The 22,985-nt window shown below is 42.9% G+C and overlaps 1 protein-coding gene across 3 annotated transcripts in view; it reads right to left on the bottom strand.

Annotated features, from left to right (window-relative positions):
• ZNF704 (zinc finger protein 704) overlaps window positions 1-22,985 on the bottom strand; it is a 205,085-nt gene that overhangs the window by 8,057 nt on the left and 174,043 nt on the right. For all 3 annotated transcript variants that reach the window (XR_012901351.1, XM_075920471.1, XM_075920470.1), the window contains 5 exons: window positions 22,048-22,280; window positions 19,249-19,349; window positions 16,999-17,260; window positions 11,742-11,846; window positions 3,780-3,877 (listed from right to left, as the gene is read on the bottom strand). Coding sequence is in view for 2 of the 3 variants with exons in the window: in XM_075920471.1 (XP_075776586.1) it covers window positions 3,780-3,877; window positions 11,742-11,846; window positions 16,999-17,260; window positions 19,249-19,349; window positions 22,048-22,280 (799 nt within the window). In the remaining variant the exon portion in view is untranslated. The remainder of the gene's footprint in view (window positions 1-3,779; window positions 3,878-11,741; window positions 11,847-16,998; window positions 17,261-19,248; window positions 19,350-22,047; window positions 22,281-22,985) is intronic.

The following is a 22,985-nucleotide window of genomic DNA, read 5'->3' as shown; positions in this document are numbered from 1 at the left end:
GACTGAAAAGCTGAATGGAGTCAGGAGTCAGTGGGGGACTTGCTGCTGGCCCTGGGCTTCACGTGGTGTTCCAACTTTAAAATATACAAGAATCCCCGCTGGGGATCTTGTACATTTCAAAGGTGGAAAGCCATGTTAGTCCTTATCGACTTGAAATCGATTGAAATCCCATCAACTATTCAAGTAGTTAACTAATCCACTGTTCCTTCCCACAGAGCTGAAGCTTTTAAGCTGGCTCCCCCCCAGCACCTTCTCTTCTCCCCCCTTGTTGCCCCTTTGTGATAGGGTACGTTTAGACTACAGATGCATCAATGGAACACAAAGTTTCACAAAAATTTTCAGAAAGCAGATGCATTTTTTCAGTATCCCTGTAAGCCCTGTTCTATGAGGAAGAAGGGATGTTCTGAAAGAGGGGTATTTTTCTGACACTTGGCCCTGTGTAGATGGGCCGAATGTCGGAAAGACCTCTTTTGGAAGAAAAGTGGAAAAAGATATAGGCAAATTACGGTTTGCAATTTGCGTGGTTTTTTTCCGACTTTTCTTTGTAGTGTAGACCTAGCAATGGAGGCAGCAAGGGGTTGGGGAAGCAACTAGTCAATAACATCCCTACGTGTAATCCTAAAATAACACTGGTGCCAGATTTATCCCTGCTTATCTTTGTGTTGTATCTGCTTATGTTACAGGCAAAATTAAGTTTAAAACTGTAAACCCTGTCGAACACCTAGGGGAGAAAACTTAAAAAACAATGAATGCTCCTGCAGCAGCACGGAAACTAACAAAAATGTAGATCAGAGCTATTCAACGTTGGAAGCCCTGGGGACCACAGTGATACTCACAGCACATGCTGAGGGCTGCAGCTTAAGTGTGGTTGCATATATAAGCAAATAGCTTCTTTCACACTGATGGGCATGAATACAAAGATTAGGGCAAGACTACACAACGCACAGGCCCCATTTAAGTCAGTTCTGCTGATATTAATAAAATGCAATATTTACCCAATTTCCACCCATATGACAGCACTTTTAATGAGTAATGACAGTCAAGGAATTTAACTACTAAAACGGAAATCAACAGAAGACCATTATATTGACTCGCTGTTGTGGAGCATGTTCCTAGAGGAGGCCATGTTCAAAGGATTCCAGTTGCAGGCTGCATGTTGAGCCCCGCATAATCCCAAACTGCACTGTGTGCTGTGCGTTAAGTAGCCCTGATGTAGATGGTATCATGACCTTTTGTGGGCAGTACAGAGTTACCTAGATTCCTACTCTGCCTTCTACATCATCAGTATGAGTGGCCATGGGTGGTTGGTGAAACTTCCACTTTGGGAGGCAGTAGCTTCCCAGCCTAAGCCCTGTCCCTTCCAAACCCCACCCTGTTCCCACTGTCTCCCTCCTCTCTTCCCTGGACATCCTGTATCCCTGCTCACTGCGTGCTTGTCCCCTTCTAGCCAAATCCCCAAACCCAAGCAAATTATTTTTTGAAAAAACCCTCCAATTCTGCCATTTCTTTCTCAACAAAATGGAGCGTGTTTTGTACCATGTACCAGATGTGGAGAAGGTATCTAATTAACAGATCTAAATTTGAGAACAAGAAATGTCAGTCACAGTTTATTATATACCCTCATAGCTGACATCCAAACTCCTCTTATTGATCCTGGGGAACACAGAATGGCAAGCACCAGTTAAAGCTAATTGAGAAATGTGTCCTTCATATAATCAAAAAGGTGTCAGGCCTCATCCTCAGCTGGCATTTGCTCCCTGACAGAAAGAAAATTACTAGAATCAGACTGCAAAAGTTGCCACTTTATTTTTACTTCTTCAGACAAACAAGTCAAGGGCTTTCTATGTTGATTTCAACCATAGTAAGTACCTCAGACCAGTACTGTTCCCCCCTCCCCCCCCAACTTGATTTAAAAAAAAAAGTGCTGGGGGCTGAAATATGATTGCGGCCCCTTTAAGAGCCAAAATGCCACACTGGGGGATGGGGGGGGGGGGGGAAGCCTTGTGTCCTGAGCAGGCTTCCATCAGGAGACGAGGTGCTGGTACTCACAGGGGAAATGCCATTCCTTTACTGTGTGCTGGGAAAATAGGTGACAGTATGCTGTTCCAGGCCATACCATCACAAAAAAAGCACTGCCTCAGACAATGAATATGAATTGCCAAAGGAAATGCCCGTAAAATACAGGCTGGTGCTGCTTTTTAACAGCAGCACCCATTCAGCTCACAGAACCAAGAAGGTTAAATGTCCCACTGAGGCAGCATGATGATGCCAGCTTTATGCAGCAGACTGATAGATTCAATATCCCCAGGGGTGAAGGAACCAAATCCTCAGCCCTATTCTCACCAGGCAAACAATCTCCCAACCACTGAAAATATCTGAGACTGAAAAGAGCGGAGACCTATCCTACCACTAACTTCTCTCTTCCTTGTCACCACATCCCTCCTCCCTTTGCTTCCCTTGTTCTCTCCCCACTTCTCCTCTGGCTCCCACCACTCAAGATTACTGCCCTCTCCCAACCAAGCGCCCCCTTCCCACCGCCTGTCACAGAATTTAAACAAGTTTTAAAAAAAACCAACAAAAAACAATTGGCCCGGCTCAGGCCACTGCTTACTTGTGGGAAAGCTCTGAAGGGCCCCTCTGGCCCAGGTGAAGGGGATCCATTCCTCCTGGCCATTTATTGTTCTGCCCAGTCCACTTAACAGGCCAGCACCGGGTACCTGCTGCCACAAATGATCCAGCCCACCCTGCAGCGCGCACACAGCATAAGGCTGGCTGGCCTATCTGCATCTTTGACTAGCCCTTTGAAAAGTGATGATGGGGGAAGCTGGGTGGAGCCTGCCTCTTCTGGCAAATTGCTCCAGCATCACAGAATGGGAGGAGTCATCATCCCATAAAGTCCCAAATTGAAATGTTCCTGTAATGTTGGCATCATCATTTTGATCACTGAAAGTTCACTACTGGGAATAGCACACAAACCAGAAAGAATGCAACTTGACTGCCAGGTCCTAGGCTGAGTTTATAGCCTGTGTAATTAGCAAAAATATTTTTTGTCTGGTAAACAGAAGAGATTTGATTTGGAAGACTTGAACAAATGATAAACATGGCATCTCCTTTAATGTAATTTTAAATTTCTTCAGAGTACAATTAAAATATAGAATTATTAGGAATTATCTTCTCTCCTATCCTGTTAGAAATTTAGATCCAACATAGGATTTTGAACATAAAAAGCAAAATATTGTCTTGACTTTATGTGATGCATGATTCATCATCCATTGACTTCTGAGGAGGTGGATCTAGACCACAGGAAAGAGATTGTGGGGTTTTTTTTTTAAGTGAAACCAAAAATAACTTGACCTAAATTATCTGTGGAAAAGATACATTTTCCATGGTTACCCAAATTAAGTAAAAATGGTGATAAGCATGAAGATATCCCTAAATCCAAGGGAAAATGCAAGACAATTATGTAGTTAAGCTAAGAGATGTTCCAAACTAGAACATTATATCAAACACCTTTGAATATTAGTGAAATTCAGATCTAAATTGGAACTTCATGGCTCAGATTCATCTGCGGAATTGTCTAATAGCATGTCTTTTGAAACTCTCAGTGTTTGTCCCCCCAAAACCTTTAATTTAGGTAAGAGAGAGAAAAATATATGTCCATTGCTGTTTGTTTTATTGAAAGGAAGTGCACAGATTGTGCCAATTCTGATTTTGGGCATTTGATTCTGCTGTATGCCAGCTGTCTACTGGTCTGTCAATGGGAGTTGATTGTCTCATACCTTAAGCCAAATGATGCTCTGGGTGGTGATGAGAGAACTGTGTGGGTCTGTTGTTTCGGCTCTCCTGTCCCTGCAGGACGATTATGGGTTGGTGAGACCTGGCAAAACGCAGGAAAAATGAAGCTTATAAAAGCACACGTGTATGTACATGCAATATAAACACATTCTTTGATACCACAGCTGGCATGTCCATTATTGGCTGTTTCCTAGGAAATCCCAGTTCCTGGTCTATGATGAGAAAATGGTCAAAGTGAGTATGTGACCTATAACTCTCCAAAAGTTAAGGGAGATGTTCTGAAAGTGTTCCACAGTTTTAGCTGCATGTGAGGAACTTCCCATTTCCTGCCACCCTCCAGTAGCATAAATAGAACAAACTAAAACAAAGAACAACAAAGTTGTGTATCTTTGGGAAATAAAATGGATAAATCAGAGGTGTTTTTTTTTGTTTTTTGTTTTTTTTTAAAACCCTAGATCTCACTCTTTTTTTAAGATAGTTAATGAATAGTGAATGGTTGTGGTGAATAGTTAATGACTTCTCATTTGATCAGGGAAAAGTGCAATTAATGGAGGGGAGGGGATGTAACCTAGTTAAGATTAAAAACTAATAACCCCCTGCTATCAAGGAGTTTCACTTATTACTTGTAGGATGTAGTTTATATACCTGCATCCCTGGAGCAGTTGTATCAGAGGGAAAGTCTCCATGGAGAGGGCCCTGTAAATGTGACCAGAGCTCTCCCCTGGCTATTCTGCTGGGGAAGACAGTTCTAGTTTATGGCTCCCTCAGGTCCCTGCTGAGAGAGGTTGCCAAGGAGTTACATTGACTCATCATAGTTCCTATGCCCTGGAAACCTCCTTAACAGTCTTTTTCCTTCTTTGAATGGCTCTGGACCCCAGCAGACTAGGGTACTGGATGGCTTTTGCCCTTTTGAGTAAACTCACTACAAGGGCCAGGCCATGGCCAACTCAATTAGATTGATTCAACTTAATACCAACTTTGGGGGCCCTAAATCTTTTCTGAGAACTCCGACTTCTCAGAAAGTGATTCTGCTCCGGTGTGGAGAACATGAAGACAAAAGCTATCTACAGGAACCCTAGGAAGAGGAGTTAAATCTCTAATTTGAATGCTCATTTTGGTCTACACAGAAAAATGTGGTTTTCCTGAAGATGTTTCTGAATATGGAGATTCCTGTGCCCTGGAGTGCCAACAAATCATTGTAGATTGTGCAACTAACAGTCTCCTCTAACTTATCATTGTTCAGTACTGCCTTTTTAAACTCACATGCCATCCATTTTGAAGAATCAGAACTGACCAGACCAGGACAGGAAAATGCATATCCTTCATTTCAGCCTTACTAATTGCTTTCTAGCAATGCCACTGCTATAAACACAGAGAATTTTTGTAATGCTGCTGGCAGATGATTGACATAGCTTCTACGTTTCTTCTCATTTGTTGAACAGAAAATTCTTAACTGTTTCAGAGGGGTAGCTGTGTTAGTCTGTAATTGGAAAAAACTTTAAAAACAACAAATAGTCCTGAAGCACCTTAAAGACTAACAAAAAATGTAGATAGTATCTTGAGCTTTCATGGGCACAACCCCATCTGAACAAGTGGGTTGTGCCCATGAAAGCTCATGATGCCATCTACATTTTTTGTTAGTCTCTAAGGTGCAGTAGGACTATTAATTGTTTATAAAGTTTTTTCTTATCTAACTGTAGGCACAGCAGAGAATAGTCTAGTCAAGGAAAACTGTGGTTTATGGTAATATTACAACCAATTGTTTAAGTATTTCTAATGAGATTCTGATCTCAGTTACTCTGATGCAAATCAGGAATTGCTCCAACCAGTTAGTGACATGTGCAGAATGGTAAATACTTGATTGGTAACTATGTCTTCCAACTGTGTTTGTCCTTTCTGGAATCCTACACTGGCACATGGCTGCCATTTTGTAACCAGTTTATTATTGCCATGTGGATGGGATCCATTAACATTGCTTGTGCAACTGGCTTGGTCCATGCAGCTTCCTATGTGGTGGGACATCCCAGAGTGCTTTGTCCGTGTCCTGCTGGTGATAGGTTTTTCACATTTCTTGCTAAAGTACTAAGGGTATTGGGTTAGACTTTTACCAGCATGCTCTGATACAAACAGGCAGGCTAGAAGCTGCAGATACACAATCTCAGTTCATAGCAGGTGCGTTAGGGGAGAAAGAGGGAAGCAATTGGAGAGAACGAGGGAAGCAATTGTGTCCTCAGAACTCAACTGTGATGTTATAAATGGATCAGAGGAGACTGTTGTTTGGAATCACAAACACTTCTTTATATGTGCGGCCAAGTCCTCACCTGAAGTCTATAGCCCATTTTTGTGCAATGGTTTGGGAAATTGTTGTCACCATGCTGAAATGTTCCAGCACGCTTCTGTTGAATCATAGCATGTACTGAAGCTTAGATATTCTGCTGTGTCCAGCTTATGCTAGGTGCAGCAGTGATGCAGCTGCCAGGGAGATGATTATAGCTCCCTGCTTCTTTGTCCCAGACTCTATGCAGTGTGGCAGTTGTGCTAACCACCACCAGCTGTCCCTGATCCTCCAGCTGCGGGCTGTCAGAGCACTGAGCATTCCAGCCACTTCCCCAAAATGCCTCCTATGCTGACAGCTGGACAGAGGGAGGCATCCGGATTGGTTCCTGTTGGGGATGCTGTATCCTTTCTTTGTGTATTTGGACTGAGATCTTCACACTGATTTTCTGTAAAAACAATTCCTAATAGAATCAGGAGGTGAATCTAATTCTGAAATCCCAAACTCACGGATCTCTAGTCTCATCCTTCTGAGTCTCTTAAGGGATGCCCTGATTTGTCTCCCCGGCACACAGAGATTGATCTTCAGCAACGATTTAGATGATGGCATAGTACGATTATTAAGTTTGCAGATGGTGCCAAGCTGTGAGGTGTTGCAAGTGCTTTAGAGGATAGGGTCATAAATCAAAATGATCTGGACAAACTAGAAAGATGGTCTGAGGTAAATAGGATGAAGTTTAACAAAGACAAATGCAAATACAGGCAGTCCCCGGGTTACGTACAAGATAGGGACTGTAGGTTTGTTCTTAAGTTGAATTTGTATGTAAGTCGGAACTGGTACATATTGTAGGGGAAACTCTAGCCAAACATTTTTTTTTAGTTTTGGATAGCATAGGGAAAGGTTAACTCCCCTCTAATGTTTGTTTTGCTGTCTGTTCCCCTGTTCAGAAGATTTCACATCTATTTCTGTCCCTGTGACAAACTCAGGACTAAAGGAGTAACTCATCAAATACCAAACAGCTCTGCACCATGCTTTGAGCTAATAGCTTTATTTCCACACACCACCCAGGGTTCTAGGAGGAGGGTCCTTTTTTTGCTAACACAATGAGGCCAGCACTTTGTTTGTTTTGGTGGAGTCTTTGTTTGCCCAGGGAGCCCAGCATGTATAGGGGGAGGAGGGGCGGAGAGGCTGCTTTTGTCTGCTGTTCGGCAGCCTGTTGCTCAGGGGAGGGGGCAGCCTGTTGCGTGCAGGATGCGAGACCGCGGGGGGGGGGGGCAGCGGGCGTGGGGAGGCACTTTTCCTCTGCCCGGCAGCTCTGCGGGATCCCTGTCCCTGTGGCCAGCTGCTGCAGGCAGAGGCCAGTTGGAGCCGGCCGAAGAGGAGGAGGAGGTGGATTCTAGGACCCAGGTGAGCGAGCCCCGGGGACGCTGCTGCGCTCCGGGAGCCCGGCATGTATAGAGGGGAGGAGGGGCAGAGAGGCTGCTTTTGTCTGTTCGGCAGCCTGTTGCTCAGGGGAGGGGGCAGCCTGTTGCTGGCAGGGGGGTGGGGGGGGCAGCGGGCGTGGGGAGGCACTTTTCCTCTGCCCGGCAGCTCTGCGGGACCCCAGTCGGAGCCGGCCCGAGGAGGAGGAGGAGGATCCTAGGACCCAGGTGAGCGAGCCCCGGGAATGCTGCTGCGCATGTGCGGGAGTTGCCTCACCCCGTTCGTATCTAGGGATCCGACGTAAGTCGGGGACTGCCTGTACTCCGATAGTTAGGGACTGTTGGCAGGGAGCCAGAAGAACCAAAGGAATACAGTGCTGAAATTTGAATGGTGAAGAGGCAAGGCATATAAGGTCTCTTGTGGGGCTCTACATTTTGCATTTGGAGTGCCAGAATGGGGAACAGCCCTGATGGCATCAATGTGAGATTTCTAAAGATAGCTACAATATTCAACCCAAGGTTCAAAATCAAAGTGCCTTTCACAATCTGTAAGACACAAGATGTGGAGGATGCTTTCAGAAGTTTTAAAAGAGCAAAACCCTGATCAAAAACTATAGAATTTGAACCACCCAAAAAGAAAGTGAACCTTTTGCTGGTGATACTTGACTCAGATGATGAGAGAGAATATGTGTCTGTTCTCTCTGCTTTGGGTCATTTGGGAAGAGGTGGGATAAGGTCTGGAGGTGGGCGGGGGGGGGGAGGGGAATTGAACATCCGCTGGCTAGAGCAGAAAGGGGCATGTATGTGTAGAACTGACATGTAAGCGCTGTGTTGCCCATGTTGATCAGCTTTCTGTAAGATGTCCTGCATTACTTCAAGAGGTGGATTAGGAGGAATGCAGGGTGTTGTGATAGGAGGAAGGTCCATAAACATACATAGGTGTTGCTCAGCTCAGTAAGGGAGCAGCCTATCACTCAATGGAATTATCAGCCCTGAGTTAGATGCCTAACTTTGCCATACAGTGTATGGGGAGCCTGGCAAACTAGAAATGACTTTCAGAAACCACAGAGCTGCCTAAGCTAGCCAGGAGTGAAATGCTGAGGGGTGCCTGGCTGATAGGCAAGAGCCTTCCTGCACTCAGGATCCTCAGCCACAAACCCTCTCTTGCAGCTAGCCACCTAAAGCCAGCTCAGACACATAGGCAACATGCAACCCCTTTCATGTTCCTCTTACCTTGCCCTGTGCTCTTGTGTGGGCACTGTTCTGTCCCACCACCTATGGCTGGTCTGCCCCAACAGGATCTGAAGCCATTAGCTCTTGGTATGCACTAAGCTTGTCAACAGGATTGGTGAGATAGGGGTCCCCCACCAAGAATCCCATCCATGGAGCTTTAGTACAAGCTATGAAGGCAGCATTAAGGTTCAGTCAACTCTGCATATACTGACCACCAGTGGTCACAGAAGCAGCAGTTGGAGCAGGGTTGCCCTGCTGAAGAGCCAGATATGTGTGTCAGGATCTGGGCTGAACTCTCTAATATCCGTTAGTCAAGACCTGGCCAAAACACCGTGTGCAAAGTCCTCTGAGGATGTGAACTATACTCTGCTAAATGTTAGTAATTATTAACAATACACTAAAGAATGATGGTCTATACTGAACACTGCTTGGAGTACCCTTTTTAAAAAGCAGTAGCTTGTTTCCCTCAGATGGAAAAAGAGGAAGAAAACAGCCTTCATATACATCTTTAAAATATTAGTGCCCACTTCATCTAACTATACATTTATGCCTAGAGAGTGATAAAACAGAAAAATATGGCCAAGCAGGGATGATATGTGGGTGATTTGGTGGGCTCCTCCCTCTCCCCACTTGAAAGATTTCCAGGAGAAAGGGATAAAAAGACTTCATGGCGCCCTGAATGACCTATAATTGTACTATCAACACTGTTGTTCTAGGTTTTCACATGAGATAGTTTTAAATTAAACTGTAAATCACTAGCATCATCTTATAATCTCCCAGAAAGCTGTTTGTTTCTTAAATTCTGTTGGGAACTCTCACTCACTAGCTGAAAGATCATTATTGCTTGAAGTCAACTAAATACCTGCATATTTAATCCCTTCCCTTTCAGCCTCTTATTTACCATGTTGCTAATTGCTTTATTGGATTCCCAATACTACTGGCACCAATTTCTGCTACTCCACAAAAGGAGCTAGTTTAATAATTACTCTATCAACTGAACGGTTATGAAATCAAATTCCAAGAATACTTTACCCATGGCATGCTCTGCTGCCGAGGCACTCTTGTTCAAATTGCTGCCAGCGTGATGTCTTTCACTGTTAGCTGTTCCTTGATGGAATTTAATAAATATTCATTGGCAGAGTGCAGTGTAATTGATTCAGCCACTTTCATTTTTATCAGCTCTGCAGGAGACCACAGCCTCTGGAGAAAATCTCCAAGATTTGCCAGAGGTTGAGAGTAAGAGGCTTTTGTGTCATTTAGTGAAGAGAGGAGAGGGAGGCCGTATCTGTTATCACCGAGTCTAATATACATTGTCAAAGAAAAACAACCCTATGTGGTTCTCTGGGTAACTAGTGTGCATTATGTGATAAACTGTGACAATTCTGAATTTGTAATTTGAAATGAAATGTTTTGATATCCAACATGTAAATGACTTATCTGATCAGAAACCTGTTTAACATTTTTTAATAATTAAAATGAGAATACACTGCCCTCTATTTATTCACTAGTAGATTTTCTGCAGCTTAAACTTAGTGATTTTGATTTAATTTTTTGATGCACGTTATGTACCTGTCACCTAGTATTATCTAGTTACCTCTCTAGATCCTTCTTTGATTTTATTTTCTTTCAATGGGATTGAGAAAAGTTTCTCTGTAATTAAGCTAAAAGCCTGATTCAACCATCCTTATTCATGCAAAATTTCCATTTACTTTCATCAACTTACCACAAGTCCCTGTGAGTATTTTACAATCCTTGTCAAAGTTGAGCTTCATCTAATACTGCATCATTAACAAGTAATTTCAATACATACCAAGTTTGTGTTTCATATAAAGACAAAACCTACCTTTGTGAAATCAACAGAAGTTGCCCGCATGTATCTGGGGCTAGAACCAGGGCTTAAGAATTCCTTATTCAGTTTTGTTAGGTAATTTTTTTTCTTTCATTTGTACATGATTTGCAGTGTTTTATTGGACATCACCTCTGTTAGTTTGAAAATCACTGGTTAAAGACTCTATGGGTTGCAACCCTGTACTGGGTCATGGAATGGGAGGCATTGTGTCGCTTAGTTGTAGGGTGACCCAGTGAGTCGCTGGGGTGCTAAGACAGGCTTCCTACCTGTTTTGGCACTGCAAATCACATTGTACCCAGAAGCGTACAGCAGCAGGTCAGGTTCCTAGGTGGGGAAAGGGAGGGGATGATGGGGCTCTGCGTGCTGCCCCCATCCTGGTGCTTGCAGGTGAGAGCAGAATGCAGAGGCAGACCATGTGGCCACTTCTGGGGTGGAGCACGTTGCCAACTAGGAGCCAGACCTGCTGCTGGCCACTTCCGGGGTGCAGTTTGGTCTGCATTGCCTTAGTATCCCCTTCATGGCTCTGCAGATCAGGAACCACCAAAAGTAAGCCCATGCCCAAACCCTGAGAAGTAACTCAGTGCCCCAGCCCTGAATGAGCCCCAGACTCAGAGCCCCACCCCAGAGCTCCCTAACTGCTCATCTGCCCCACCTCCCAGCCTGGAACAACTTCTGCACCCTAAACACCTCATCCCTGGCCGCACCCCGGAGCCTACCCTCTAGTCAAAATATATCATTATGTTGGATCATAGGCATCAATTTTCAAATGAATCACAAGAAAAAATATTTTATAGCAGTAGTTTTCAAACTTAAGTACCTTTCTAATAAGCCTTCTAACAGAATGATCAAATTGCTGGTTTCCTCTAGTTTTATAAATACTCCTTTAGAAACAGAGACATGCACTGGCAAATGCAGAAGATTTTATAGACTGATGAAGCTACCCATTTCATTCCTTTGTAAGCAGATAGTTTAAAAAATATACTACAGAATAACTGCATGTAAATCAACGGGCTTATAAAGCAGTATAGCATTGGTGTAAGAGGACAATTGGGACCTGGAGGATTGTATCTGTATCTCTTTCTCATTTAATGTCAATCGTAAGCACATTATTGGTAAGTTTTAACATTTTCCATTACTTAGGTACCTTCTTTGTTCATCTTCCACTTACCGGAGTGCCTGTAAAGGTAACTGAAGGTGACTGCCAAGAGATGCTAAAGCTACGGCCGTTGGGAGTGAACTTTGTTGACCCTGGAATGTTCACTGGAGGAGTAGCCTGTTTAAAAAAAATCCAATTAAAAAAAAGTGTTCATCTTCCAAAGCATTGCAACATGATCGTTCGCTCTTAAACTGCAAATTAAGCAGGTTTTCAAAATATTTCTACAATGGTGGCTGTGTAAGCATTCTACCCTTGTTCTCTGGGGATTAGGGATGGTAAAATGCATTTAATTATGTAATTGTGTAATCACTGAAAGTTTCAGGGGTTACACATGGAAGGCAGGTGACTCTCACCTGCCACCCATGCTGCTAATACAGAGGCAGCTGTGAGTGTATGGGTGGGGGTTTCTACATGGTGCAGGAAGCTGGCTTTTAAGCTGGCTCTACATGCACACTGGCTTCTGCAGAGCTGCGTGCCCCAACCTGCTGCCACCTGGCTTCCTGTATGCACTGGCTTCTGCCTGCCCCAGCTCCCACCTGCCCTCCCCCCCTGCTGCTTTTGATACAGAGGCAGTAGCACAGTGGGTAGGGGAGACATGAAACCATGCACATTAACCGATGAGTTCAGGCTCATCAGTTAACCGTGTAAGTGGTTATATTTTCAAATCCCTAGTGGGGATAAACATGAATAGGGCAACAAAGAAAGAACAAGATCTTTATATGTAGTCATTATTTAATTGGGCAGAAAAAAATAATAGCTCTTCCAAGAAATGGCTTCTGTAAGAAACCTTAAAAAGCTAAGTATCGAAAGATACTAGGCAGGAGCTCAGAAATCCACATACATTTTTTTTCTTTTGAAACTTTTCATTGTGGTAAAGTACAATGAAGTATGTTAACATTTCATTGTGACATCACTTGTTTAGGACCAGTTTAATATTCAGGCAAAAAATCCTGGCTTGCTGCACTGATTACATAAACTGGTGACCACATTGCTAAGTACTTATCTTCTTTTTGGCAGGTCTCTATGTAATTGGTGTGAAAACTTTTCCATGACACTGCTCTCTGGGGGAATTCATGTGCCCTGCAGCCTTTTTTTTTTCCTTCTCAGAAAATGCAGAGACTCTGTTGTTACACCTTTCACCCACCAGAGGCTGCTATGGTGCCTGAGCAGAGGCAGCTGATTCACTGCCCACTGGATGCAGAAGTCAGCAGCTGATAGGGAGGCAGAGGAGGGGCCAGGTGAGCAAACATGGGATACAGGGAGAACAGACCATAGGGGGCACTCCTGCCTGCTAGGGGGGGCACATAATCCAGAAAGGCTAGTGGGGGACAGACTGGAGTGAGGGCTGACGACTGTGTGTGTGTGTGTGTGTGTGTGTGTGTGTGTGTGTGTGTGTGTGTGTGTGAGAGAGAGAGAGAGAGAGATGGCAGGGCCACATGGGGACTGGATGGCAGAAAGTGTGTGTGGGGGGGAAGAGGGACATGCAGATGTGTTTGAATGAATGAGAAAAGGCTAGGGGTCAGCCAGTGTGGCTTTGGAGCAGGGGACGCACCTCAACTCTCTAACAATCTCTCCGCTCCTCAAATCTACTTTGCTCAAAGAAAACCCAAACAAAAAACATCCAGTTCCATACTTCACCCACCTACATCCAGCTACCCTCCAGCTTCACACTCAGAATCCTCCTTGGCCATAGCTGCTGACTCCAGGACTGCTCAGGGGTTGGAGGATCTACAGGGTAAAACTAGCAGGTGCCAGTGCCTCTCACCTGCCAGCAGCCCCACTGGCAAACTTCAACCCCACCCCTGCTCCCTTCCATTGTGAACAGCTCTTTTGTGGCATTTGGGAGTTTTCTGGAAGGGACAGGAAGAAGTGCGAAAGGGCAGTGCTTGGAGGAAGAAGAGGGGCAGGAGCTTGGGGGGAAGGTATGAAGTGGGGGGTAGGATGGATTGAGCACCCCTTGACTAGATGGGAAGTTGGCACCTATATTTGCATAGCAGTTACTGCCGTCTCTCTCATTTCCTCCATTACCCTTCTCCAACCATTAGCACTGCTTCTGAGGGATGTGTAAACCACGTTTCTCTGAAGTTTAAATGTATTATTACGCCATTCTGTATTTCTAGTAAGGAATCTCTTTATCAAAACATATTTCCTGAATCTTTTTTTGTTGTTGCCTGTATTGTTACAGACGTATTTGTTGACAGATATGTTGAAATTACCCAAAATAAAAACTGGCATGATTATAACATTATTTTGACAAATAAAATATGCAGAATTCTAAAATACTGTGTGCACAATTTTTCTAATTACTCCTGGGGACTTCTGTGCCAAAAATTAAAGACAGTCCATATTTTACTATACCATAATTCCATAGCAGTAGTCAGACTTTTATGTCCAACACCAAGTCTTGCTGCTAACAACAATGAAACAAAGGGAATTACATTGCCATTCTGTTTATAATGTAGATCCTTTACTAGAGCATTAAATAAGTTGGTCAGGAGATCTCTAAGAAGCTGGAATTTTGTCATATCTTTTTAATAATTTCATCACGAAAGTATTTCCTCAACACAGCCACCAGATGTGCAAGTAGGTTTTCCCTTCCCCACCATATATATATATATATATATATATATATATAATAAAAAGTTCAGTAAACCAGCATCTGGTCAATACTAAAAAAAACTTTAACTAGAATGATTAAAAGCCCAGCAAGGAGCAAATCCATATTAAAGTATTTTAAACTAAAGTTATTGTCTAGTGGAAACTATTAAAGAGTGGAAGAAGAGAAATTTGGGAACCAAAAATGATCATCAACGTGAGGCAACTACTCTACAATTACAAGACAAACATGCTTAAAACCAGCTTTCCCTATGTAAAACTGTGGGCTGAAATTCTCAACATTTGAGGGCAATTACTGAACAAAAAAATAAAGCTAAATCAAGATTTTGAAAAACAACACTATTGGCCTCTCAATTTGCTCATTTTCCTTCCATCCAGGTTTTATAACCTTTCTGTTAAGCTGCCGCCTCCTCTCTGGGCCATTGGAACCTGGCTAAAAGGTGTGCTCTGCTGAGGTCCTTTGGGTCCCTTAAAGCATCGTCTTAACTCCTTATTTTACTGTCAGTATTTAAAGCTTGTTCCTCTCTGCTTATCAGGGCAAATGAGTGGCTGCATTTAAGACTGACTTCCTGTGTCTCTTGTGACTCAACCTTTATGACCACAAGGTTCTTGTTTTACACTTAAACCATTTTAATGGAGCTTTCCTTCCATTTTTCATTTGTTTCTACCAGCCAATATAATTTTAAATACTGTGTTTGTTTTCAGCCATTCACATTATATGTGAGTTTCCCTCACTAGATTCACAGTCATGTTCAGCTGGAGAGATGTCAAACTACAACAGTGGTGGGCAACCTGCCCATCAGGGTTCTCTGTATGGCCCACAAGACATTGGCTGCGTCTAGACTGGCATGATTTTGCGCAAATACTTTTAATGGAAAAGTTTTTCTGTTAAAGTATTTGCGCAAGAGAGCATCCGTGCCAGTGTAGATGCTCTATTGCACACGAAAGCTCCGATGGCCATTTTAGCCATCGGACTTTCTTGCGCAAGAAATTAACTTGGCTGTTGACACTGGCCCTCTTGCGCAAGAGGACTTATCCCTGAGCGGGAGTGTTGGAGTATTTGCGCAAGAACCACTGATTTTGTACAGTACAAAGTCAGTGTTCTTGCACATATACTTGCGGCCAGTCTAGACAGGTGGCAAGATTTTGCACAAAAGCAGCTGCTTTTGCGCAAAATCTTGCCAGTCTAGATGCAGCCATTTGTTTACCATTGACCATGAGCAGGGTTGCCAGATTCTGCTTGTTTGCATTCATGTAGTTTTTTTCCCCTGCAGTATTACTAAAGTGACATGCACCTAAAGCCAGGGGTGGGCAATAATTTTTGAAGGGGGACTACTTAACTTTTTTTTTAAATTGGTCACAGGCTGTCCCTGATTCACAGGCAACCTACTAGCAGCGGGGTCAGGAACTGCGAGCTCTTTCAACTGTTTCTATTTAAAGGGCTCATACCTTCCCCGTGGCTGTCAGGCAATGCGCTAGCAGCATAGGAAGCCCTTTAAATAGCAGGAGTTGAAGGGTCTCTCAGCTCCCACCTCCTCCTCACATGATACGTGGGAGCCACGGGAGGCGCAAGCCCTTTCAACTCTTGTTTAAAGGGGTAGGGGCCTTTAAATAATACTGATACATAAACTTATCTATTGATAGGAGGCCATCAGGCCATGCAGTCTGTAGTGTCTCTGTGTTATATCCCTACTGAAAGCCTCACTGAAAATTTTCAAGAAAATCTGATAACTCCCAATGATACCAGAATTGCCTTATCATAATCTCTGCTATAGGTTTTTCTTAAAACAATGTTTGAAACCCAAAAGACAATTGACAAGATTAGCAGCATGAAATGGTTAACAATAGCTTGTTTGAAGGGAAGATGGTATATCCACTAGAACCTGTTGGAGCACTTGTCCAGTGTTCACTTAGATAAAGGATGTCAACACCGCTATTTCCAAAAATACTTTAATGAGACCTCCAAGGAAAACCCAAAGCACTGACCAAGCCTACCTAACATATAGCTAAAGCTGTACCAAATTCACACCATGAAAAACAGATCACACATTGAAATCTGGTTTTTGTGTGCTTTTACCCCATCCTATTTCACAGAGAAGAGTTTCTAAATTTATTAGATGTGGTAAGAATTCATTTTTCATGTCCATAAGTAGGCCATAGATCCCAATTCTTCAAAAGCTATCTTTTTCTTAGAAATTATATGGTGCCCAGGAGATCAAAGCATGTTAAAATCAAGAGTTTTCAAAAGCTCATTTTTAGCACATTTTTACAATGAGTGCATGCTGTTTGAATTAAGTTGCAAAGTTCTCTAATAAAACTTGGAATCTGCTTGGGGTTTTTTTGCCATTTGTAAAGAATTACCCGAAAGAGCAGGGGATATTATAGCCTTATTTCTATTTCTCCTGCTAAACCACATGTATGCAAAGCTGCCCACCTCACAGCAGATGGCTCAGAAATGGAATGGTTTCTGACAGCCACTGGACTTGTGAAGAAAGAACCAGCATGGGCCAAGCTGTAGCAGTCTCTCACGCTCTGTCTCTCACATTAAAAAGTACCCCGTTTGTAATGTAAAGGGAGTTTGGTGGTTAAACTCAAGCAGGTGTGTGATCACCAAATTCTATTAAACAGGTTAATTTACTGTCTCTAACTTTACCTGGTAAGCATGATCTGTGTGGACGAGGTAGAGATTGGTAGGAGCTGAGCGACTCAGAGGCGTCATCAATTTAGGCTCAGTTTTGGCACATGACGTTTCAGGACGATTTGCATCTTGGGTGGGAAAAGGAGGAGGAGAGCCTAGAGATGAAGACACTGGAGAAATGCTGCTTAAGCCATCCACCGCCGAGTCTGTGTTCAGTCTGATCTCTGTGTAGTAAAAATCTTCCTCTCCATCACTGTAGTCAGACTCTCCTACCCGTCTAAATCAAGAAAAGACAAAACACATATTACCACGCCAGGGGTTGGCAATCTGTGGCTCCAGACCTGCACATGGCTCCTTGGCTGCCTCCTTGCAGCCTCCTGCCTTCCTCCTCCAGGAACCGGCCAATGGGAGCTGTGGGGGCAGTGCATGCAGGTGTGAGCCGTGCACTGAGACCTGCTGCCTGCCTCACCCGAGAGATGTACCAGCAGCCAACCGTTACCAGGAGCAACACTGGGCCAGGGCAGGCAAACTTGCCTCATTTTTTTTTCCGGAAGAACGGCTCTTGCGCAAGAGGGGGGTTTTGCACAAAAAGGAGCCATCCTAAACAGCTCCTTTTTGCACAAAAGACTCTTATGAAAAAATAGCTGCTAATTAATTATGCAAATGAAGAGTGGCAGCAAATGTCACGGCACCGGTGCTGGGAGAGAGGTCTCCCAGAGCTCTAGGTAAACCCACCTCTACGAGGGGAACAGCAAATACCACTAGGAGTGTGGCTTCAGCACTGGGAGCCTTCTTCCATTGGCACTTTACTGCGCTGGAACTTTCTTGCTCATACCTTTCCCACAGCACAGCAAGTTACAGCGCTATAAAGTGGCAGTGTAGACAAGCCCTTAGTTTTCCACAACATGGGAAGTGAGGCATTTAGAAAGAGGTAAAATGGCTCCTTTCTGAAACCATCGTGTGAGTTACATTTATGCTGCATGTGACACATAACTCCCAATATTTACCAATGTAATCAGGATACATTTTGTGCAAAGTATCCCCTGTGCGATAGCATTTTAAAAGTCATGATTTGCTAAACATCAATATCTTGTTGGATTATATGTAGTATTGTTGCATGTAAAGTTTGGGCTAGGTATGTGTTACTGAAATGTGAGTTTGAAAACACCCAGAAGCAGTCTTTCAGGTACAACAGAAAAAAGGCCAAACAATGTTAATAGCTTATTGAGGACATGCACAGGATTACCCCAGGAACTGTGTGCAATAGAAACTTCTGAGAGCTAGCACTACACAGTGGGGACTGTTTGAGCCAGGTCACAGCATAAAAGCTTTCCAGCAAGTGAGAGGTATAAAAGGGAGGCAATGACATCATGGGGGGGACCTCACTCTCTCTACAACAAACACCTGGAAAACTCCTGATGAACAAAGATTCAACTGTGGGAAGAGATGGTTTCAGGCTGGAAGGATTTTTAGCCTATGTATGAAAACCTGGGAAAGCCAAGTCAACTTGTGCCTTAAGAATCTGTCAGCCTGCTTATCACTAAGGGTGAGAATATGCTATTTATATCTTACCTAGCTGGTGTGTTAAGTTCAGTTTGAAGTCTTTTTTTATTCACCAAGGTAATCTACTTTGATCTGTTTGTTTTCTCTTAAAATCACTGAAAATTTACCTTTGTAGTTAATACAATTATTTCTTGTTTGTAACATAACCCAGTTTGCGCAGTCCATATCCAGAGACGTGGGGGTGGGGAAAGCTGTGCAAACCTTTCTCCGCATTGAGGGAGTGAGTGAATTTTTATGAGCATGCGCTGTGCAGATCTTTATTTTGGATTTGTCTCCCAAAAGGGGGTGGTGTGCATGTGAGTGACGGGTGAGTCGTCTTGCACGGTGTTGACTTTAGTCTGTGTCTGTAGCTGGCTGTGGTCCCTACCAGTGTACACATGTTGCAAGAAGCCAGACAGCCTGATTCAGCAAAGCAGGGAGAGGGAACCCAGACTGGTAGAGGAGAAGAGGCTCAATGAAACCCCAGTCCATGAGGTGGCATCTCAGGGTGGGAGAGGAGGAGCAGCAATGTGTCACACCACATTTCTGGGGTGAGAGGGTGGGTGTGTTTTTTAAATGGCAGATTAAATTTTGATGTAATCACTTGATGTCAGAAACTGGACTAGGTTGCCTATGCTTCCATCTGGCCCTGCTTGAGTGAGCAGTGAAGAATCTGAACATGGGTCAGTACCAATTCTCTTCAAAGAACAGTTGTCCTCTTACCCAAGATGAATGGTTCGGATGTGTTTCTGAATCCCAGCGGCTGTGCTCAGTACCTTTCCACAGTTTTTCCATAGGCATTTGAACATTACCTTCATGGAGTTCTGACAAGTTATAAAAAAGCAGGTTTAAAAAAGTGTTCACATGGAAGGTAGGAAAAATTACAGATATACACCATCAGTATGTGTTACCCCATCCTAAACTGGGCCATATTCTGCTGTCAGTTACATTAGTGTAATTACTGGTGTAATTCTGCTGAATGCAATAGCTCTGCCATTAATTTACAACAGAAACTGGAATCCCCCCGCCATAAAATAAACACTTCCTGGATCATTTTGCAAGAAAAGTAAGGGACAGATTTTACCCTTAATTAAAGGCCTTGCAGTCCATTGACTTCAGTCAAGCTATATGGGATAAAAAGGCAGAATCTGGGTCTTAAACACTTGAAGGATAAGTGGCCTGATTGTCAAAGGAGCTTAATTCCTATATCTTTCAATGACTTCCATAGGAATGGTGGGCACTCAGCATTACTAGTATTTGTATTTATAGCCTTATTTTCAAAGATGCTAAGTATAATAAAAGCACCATTTCCCACTAATGTTGTAGAACAATAACTGATTTTTCCACAGTTTTGATTTAAATATATATGCCTACCTCTATATACCAAGGGAAGTATTAAAAAGGCAACAGTCAGCCTAAGACTGGATCTCATGAAACCTGCCAATTCTCAAGAAGTTACTACTTTCCCCAGCAATAGCAATGGAATAGTCCATTTCTATAGAAACTGTTTTACTGTTATAGATACCGTCTCCAAATTAGTTGGTTCAGAATAGTAAGGTAGTCAATTTGCCTCATCATTCTTTAGTGCTTTTAACTCCTCCCACTCAGACATTAGTTAAAGCTACATCTACACTGCAGCACTATTTCGGGATACCTCCAGTATTCCAAAATAGCTATTCTGTGTCTTATGAATGTGCCCGTTATTTCACACTATAATGGGATCACTATTCCGACATCCCTGTAAACCTCATTTCATGAGGAGTAAGGGATGTTTCAGAATAGTGATTTATTTTTAAATAAGTGCTGTTCAGACAGTGCCAAATTTCGAAATAAGCTATTTTGAAATTGACTTGAAATAAGCTACGTACTTTGCACCTTAAGTGATTGGATGAGGAATGGGCTGAATTTATGGCAAAATGTAAACATTCAACTTTATTGATGGTTGATAGTGGAATACATGACATTTTCTAAGACATGACTCCATGAAACAGAATAATTTGACACTAATTGATTAGGCATTCTTTACTCCTAATTGGTGAATTCATCAATGGCTCTGCTTTTCACATTTATACTTTACAGACTGTCAGCACTAACAAACCAATAATTAGAACATAAGTATTTTTCTCCCAAAGTAAACACAAACAGACATAATTATTATCCAGGAACAAATGAAAAGAGAAGAGAAAGTGAATTTGTTATAGGTGAACTATATACAATAATTCCTTATACAAATTTAATGTTTGTTGTACAGGCCAAAAACTGAAAAAAATCAAAAGAGATCATAAAGTATAAAATGTTTGTGGTGGATATGTAAAATACGAATAATGAAACAGTAAAAATGGCAGCTGTAAAACCATCTGTCTAATCATTACTGAACAATCAGAACAATGATAAGCACAGCTTTAACTGAGTAGTAAAAAGCATCACAGCATTTCTTTTTCTCTTTGTCCCCTTCTCATTCCCAGAGTCGTCTCTTGTATTATTTTAATAGCTAATTAACTTTTAATTTATCATAGCAAAATGTGTTCTCCATACTAGTATTTCACATCACCCTCTCAAAAGATGTCTCAACAAAAGCAAGTGTGATCGTGGGACAGCAAATGAGCAACCCCTGTAGCAAAAAGATAATCAGATCATGTTTAAACAATCATGTAAACGTAATTCTGCCAGGGGTGAGGCAATTATCACTCTGAGTCTGATCCAGAGAAGAAGTCACCAAGACAGGATAAATACCTTGTTTTCCTCTTTCTCACACAGAGCTCTTTTTTCATCTTGCTGTGTAAAATCTTCCTGTTGTGTTAGGAATGAAGAAAGCTTGGACTAATGCCATCTCTTTGTTTTTGTCAAGAAAGGCACTTTGCTTGCTGGCATATGATGGCAGTAGGAGGGGTTATAAACTAAACTACGGCTTTTTGTTTAGTTTCAATTATTTAGTTTTGAGTGCACCCCCAGTGCAATGCCAGTGAGTTCAGTGAAGTGTCACTAGGGATGTTTTTGGCCTGATGATACTATACAGAAAGCCATTCGATTCAGTTAGTCTCCATGCCCTCCCCTCATATTTGTTCTGAGAGTTTTTCATCTTATTAGGGCACCTGATAGGCTAACCGCATGTTCAGTGAACTAGAAATACAGTTCAAATCCTGATGGCAGAAAGAAAAAAGGGAGAGGCTGCCTGTTGCAGCCTGTCCCAAAGAAATTTGCCAAAGCAAGGCAGAAATCCCCTACGTGTCCAGGGAGCTGCAGGGAGCATCTTGCATCTCTGGGAAGGAGCTATGTGTCCTCAACATCTGCCATTAAGCACTTGGTGCCGATGGCAGCATGTGCACTAGCGAGAGGGGTGGAGTTAGGCTAGACATGCTAGCAGCTGCACATACACATGAGGGGGCTATGGAGAGTGTCTGTCTAGCAGCTGAAACACCCAGCAGAATTGAGTCCACACATGCTTTTGGTTTTCTTCTTTCCCCACTCCAGAAGAACAGGACCCCAGATATGCAGTGGTGTGGGACTGCACACTAAACTAACCTTTCTCTTTCTAGGAATGGGCTCATCAAAAAGGAGACTGCTGGTTTCAACTTCATCAATACTATCATCTGGCTGAGAGGACATTCGAAAGGGTTTGAAGCTATCAGCAGACAGAGGCGGAGATGGGGTGGATGGATTAGACTGGTCACTGGGGGCACTCCAGCTCCAGTATCCACTACTGCTGGTACTAGAAGGCACAAATCCTCCTTCTTTCCAAGATCCATTCAGGGATTCTGTTAATTAAGAACAACAACAACAGGAGTTAACAAATGTCATGAGTTAAAGCTAAGGAGAGACATTTGCTTTTATATGGTGTTCAGTTATCATTTTCTTTACCTCAGACAGAGAAAAGCCAGAAAACTCTGTTTACAAAGTGGAGACAGACTGACATCTTACTAAAATTTGTTTCAGTAAAAACACCACCTGTCTAGAAAAGAAAAGCTGAACTAGGGAGACAAAAGACTATTCTGAAGCGTAACTATATCTGGAGCAGTCGATAAGATGGTGATGAATGCCTTGATTCAGGAAAGCATTTAAGCACTTAACTTTGAGCACTCCTAGGACTTTACTGATTTCAGTGCAACTTAAGCATATGCTTTGCTACAATCATGAATTGGAATGCTTTCCCTGAATACAGCACAGATAACAATACAAATAAATGAAATTAAAAAAAAAATCACATCCCTTGCCTTTGACTGGCACAAATCCTGAATGTGCTAACATTCATCACTCTTAAGCTTCTGACTGTACAAATCAGGGATTTAGGTGATGTCAGACTCCCCTCCTGGGAAGAGGCTACTCAGCCCCACAACACTAACCCACAGATATAAAAATGCTGTCATAAACCTACTGTTACAACACCAAACAAAAAAACTGCTCTGACATCACCCTCGTGGTCTGCCAGTGTGTTTAGGTATCATCTTTGTTTATTTAGATGT

This window comes from Pelodiscus sinensis, chromosome 2 (genome assembly GCF_049634645.1).
Source record: "Pelodiscus sinensis isolate JC-2024 chromosome 2, ASM4963464v1, whole genome shotgun sequence".
NCBI lineage: Eukaryota > Metazoa > Chordata > Testudines > Trionychidae > Pelodiscus > Pelodiscus sinensis.
The sequence above is the reverse complement of the archived record's forward strand: the minus strand, read 5'-3'. Positions and strand labels throughout refer to the sequence as shown.